This window comes from Struthio camelus, chromosome 4 (genome assembly GCF_040807025.1).
Source record: "Struthio camelus isolate bStrCam1 chromosome 4, bStrCam1.hap1, whole genome shotgun sequence".
Lineage (NCBI taxonomy): Eukaryota > Metazoa > Chordata > Aves > Struthioniformes > Struthionidae > Struthio > Struthio camelus.
In genome coordinates, this window is record NC_090945.1 from 75,886,404 (window position 1) to 75,890,258 (window position 3,855).

At 57.4% G+C, this 3,855-nt stretch overlaps 1 protein-coding gene across 1 annotated transcript; it reads right to left on the reverse strand.

Annotated features, from left to right (window-relative positions):
* Nucleotides 1–578: 578 nt before the first annotated feature.
* HMX1 (H6 family homeobox 1) lies at nucleotides 579–3,447 on the reverse strand. Its single transcript, XM_068941033.1, has 2 exons — nucleotides 3,168–3,447; nucleotides 579–1,309 (listed from the first exon to the last, which is right to left on the reverse strand). The coding sequence occupies exons 1-2, from the start codon at nucleotides 3,445–3,447 to the stop codon at nucleotides 726–728; spliced, it is 864 nt and encodes a 287-aa protein (XP_068797134.1). The 3' UTR covers nucleotides 579–725.
* Between the last annotated feature and the right edge of the window lie 408 nt (nucleotides 3,448–3,855).

A 3,855-nucleotide genomic window follows, 5' to 3' on the forward strand; every position in this document is an offset into this window, starting at 1 on the left:
TCAGCCCATGCTCGGGTATTGATCGTGTGAAAATAACATGGATGGTCACCGAAGGGGGGGGGTGGAAATCTGTACGGGCCGAAAGGCTCAAACAAAGGGCGCTGGAGGAGCTGCTGGCAGCGGGATCCGCGGCAGCTCGCGAAGGGACGGGCTGATCCCAGCGGTAGCGGCGGGGCCCGACGGCGCTGGGGTCGGGGCGGCTGCTGCCGCCGGCGAGCTTCTCCTCGCCCAGCTCTGGCGCCGCTTCCCCCCTCGACGGCACCGGGCCCGGCCGAGTCCTTTACATTCGTCGGCCAGCTCTGCGGGGCAGGATTTGGCTGTGGGTCTGCTGTGAGCCCACGGGAAAGGAAAGTTTCTGCAACCCGAGGGGGTGCCACCGGGTTGTCGCTCCTGCGGCGTGCAGCGTGCGGGGAGGCAGGGACCCCGTCTTTGCCACGAGACTGCATTTTCTTTGGATGTGTGACAGGCAGAGACCCCGGCGGACCAGCTCTCTGCTCGTCCCTACGGTCCTTGTAGTCCTTTTCCTTTCTTTCCTTCTGCTGTGTTTTTTTTTTTTTTTCTGTTTCGAGTTACCCCAAAGTAAGTTTATTGCACGTTTAAAAAAGTCAAAAAGCAGAAATTCGAGAAACGTTTAAGTGGAAATACACCGTTTGGGGAGGAAGTGGGGTGGAGCTGGAAGCCTGGCGAGAGGACGAGGGGACAGCGATCCCGGCACAGGTGGGCATTCAAACGAGTCCTGTCATCTGCGACCGTAGGAAGGGGAGGGAGGCGGCGGGGAAGCTGCCCAGGGGGTAACTGACAGCGTTAGAAAAGCCCACCAAGGGGGGCGACATGTGAGGCAAGGCGAAGCCCAGGGCGCTCGCCGGAGAGTTCTCGTGGTACAGGATGGGGACCCTCACTATCCTTTGGGCCGAGTGGGAGATGTTGGCCGCCTCCAGGTCGGCGGCCAGCTGTCTTTTCCACTTGTTGCGGCGGTTCTGGAACCAGATCTTCACCTGGGTCTCGGTGAGGTGCAGCGAGGCGGCCAGGCCGGCGCGCTCCGAGCTGCTCAGGTAGCGCTTCACGTCGAAGGTGGACTCCAGCTGGAAGACCTGGCTGCGGCTGAAGACGGTGCGCGTCTTCTTCTTGCGGCCGGCGGCGCGCTGCTCCGGCCCGCCGGGCTCCTCGCCGCGCTCCTCCTCCTCCTCGCGGCCGCCGGGTCCCGGCCGCCCCTCCGCGGGGCCTCGCGCCGCCGCCGCCCGGCCGCCGCCGCCGCTCGCCCGCTCCGCCGCCGCCTCCTCGGCCGGCTCGGGCGAGTCGCGGTCGCTGGCTGCGGAGAGAGGGACATGGTCGGCTGCCGCCGACGGCCCCGGGCTGCTCCGCGCCTGCCCTCGGGGGGACGGGGCGCGGAGCCCGGCCGGGGCACGGCGGCCAGCCGAGCCCCGAAATCCCCGGGTTGGAAAATAATGGGACTGCGGTAAAAGTAAGGACAGGGACGCTCAGGTCGGCTCCCGGGCCACTCAACCGGACAGTAATTTCTCTCGTAGAAACTCGGGGGCTGTGTTTTACACAAGCTCTAGTACATCTGTGTGTAAACATGCACACACGCACACACGTATTTATGTATAAATATATAAAAAGATATGCGCGTACATACACACACATAAAAGCCTATATAAATATAATAAAATTATGTATTTAAAAGTATATACAGGTTATATATTATATATATGTAGATAGGTAAGTATATAAGTATATAGATAAAAGTCTCTCTATATAAGTATATAGGCATATACATCCGGTATATAGACAAACATGAGTATACTTTCATATATAAATATAAGAGTTTGTACATATATAAATATATGCGTACACACATATAAAACGTCTACACATATTTATAGATCCACGTGCACGTTTACACATATATTTATATATATATACATACACACTCGTATGTATTTACAAGTGCATACGTAAGGATACCGGAGTGTGTGTATATATAAAAGGGAGGAGGAGGAGAAATATTTCTCGCTTCACAGTATTTGGCACTTGATAAACCCAATCGGTTGGATCAACTGCTATAATATTGTGACATTACTTCTCAACACCCCTCCGTGGAGATTCCAATATTGTAATTTCTAATTGGAGTTTTAAAGAAGTAAAATATTTCTTGTATTTATATTGAAAAACCTTTCCTAGTATTGACAGTACAGATTAAAAAAAAAAAAGGAAAAAAAAAGTAGACTAGAAAAACAAGATAGCTGTTTCAGGTGTTATTTTCTCTTTTCTAAAGTTACTTTTGAGAGAATTTAAAAATATCAGTAAACTCATCACGGTAAAAACAAACTCTTTGGGTTGTAAATCACATTTTTTTCCCCTTACTGAGTAATCAGGTGAACTCCACAGGCTGCTATAGAATCAAGGAGATGTGCTGAGGGACGATATTTTTTTTCTTTCAGGATAAAAATAACCGCTGATCGCGGCCCATAAACTTTTTCCTATGTCGATTTTTGCCCGGGAACACACGCTATTTCTCCAGAGCGTTTTCCCGCAGGAGCCCGAGGTGACAGAGGCCGCGGCGGAGCCGGCCCGCCCGCTCCGCGCCGCGCTGTGCGGGGCTGCGCTGGCCGGGGCGAGCGGAGCCGGCCCGGCCTGGGGGCAGAGGGGCAGCCCGGGGGGACACGCGGGGGCCCGAGCCCGGCATCGGCTCTAGGTGTCCAAACCCACTGCTGGGCTACTGGGAACGGTGGCCTGCGCCTACAGACCTGGCTTTCCGGATTGTTAGGGCTTCCAAAACAGCTACTGTGCCTTCTCAAAATAAAAAAAAAATTAAAAAAAGAGGGGGAAAAAAAAGCAAACAAACAAGCCAAAAAAAAAAAAAAAAGGGCACGCAAGCAAACAGCCCTAACACTGTTTATATTTTGGGGAGAGCAGCAGGCGGAGGTGAGGCTCCAGGTATCTGCCACACTTCGAGCATTTCCGGAGATTTGCTCTGAGCAGCCCAGAGCGGGGAGGCCGGGCGAGGGGCGCCAAGGGCCAGCTCTGCGGACCCCGGTGCCTCTCCCTCCGCGTCCGCGGGACCGCGGCGAGGCCGGGGGCTGCGGGGGAGGGAGAGGGGGAAAGACCCACCGAGGAGCCACTACCGAGGGGGGAGCGGCAACGAGGGGTAGGGGAAGGCGACTTACTGTCGGGGCTGGCGCAGCCCAGGAAGGCGGCGTGCGCTCGGCGGTACCAGCCGACGGCGGCGTCGCGGAGGGGGCAGCCCGGGGCGCCGAGGCGCAGCGGGGAGCGCGGCCCGCAGCGCGGTGCCCCGCGGCCGCCGCCGCCCGCCGCCGCCGCGCCGCGCCCCGCCGCCCGCCGCGCCCCGCCGCCCGCCGCGCCCGCCGGGCCCAGCAGGTCCTCGATGAAGAAGGACGAGACGCGGGCGGAGGTGGAGCTGGCGCTCTCCGTGGCTTCGTCCGGCATCGTGGCGAGAGCCCCCCCCGGGGGGGGGAGGAGGAGGGAGGGAGCGGAGGTGCCGGCTCCTCCGCGGCTGGCTCCTCGGCTCGGCGGCCCGCCGCTGCCCAGCAGCCGCCTCCTTGCTCTGCCTAGCCCCGTGGATGCTCTCCTGGTATAAAAGGTTTTTTTTCCGGAGTAATCATTTCAGATCGCGGTTTGCCATCATTTCCTGCATGCTAGGAGGGGAGGGGGGAGGGGGAGGAGGGGAAGGGAATGGAGAGGAGAGAAAAAAAAAAGCAGCCCGGCAACCCATCGGAGGCGCCAGATTCTGTGCGAAAACGATAATAACGAAATAAAAATGTCATGCAAGTTAAACGTTTTACAAGCGAGGGGAAATTCTCCGATTGGCGGAGCGGCGCGGCAAATGGGATTTCC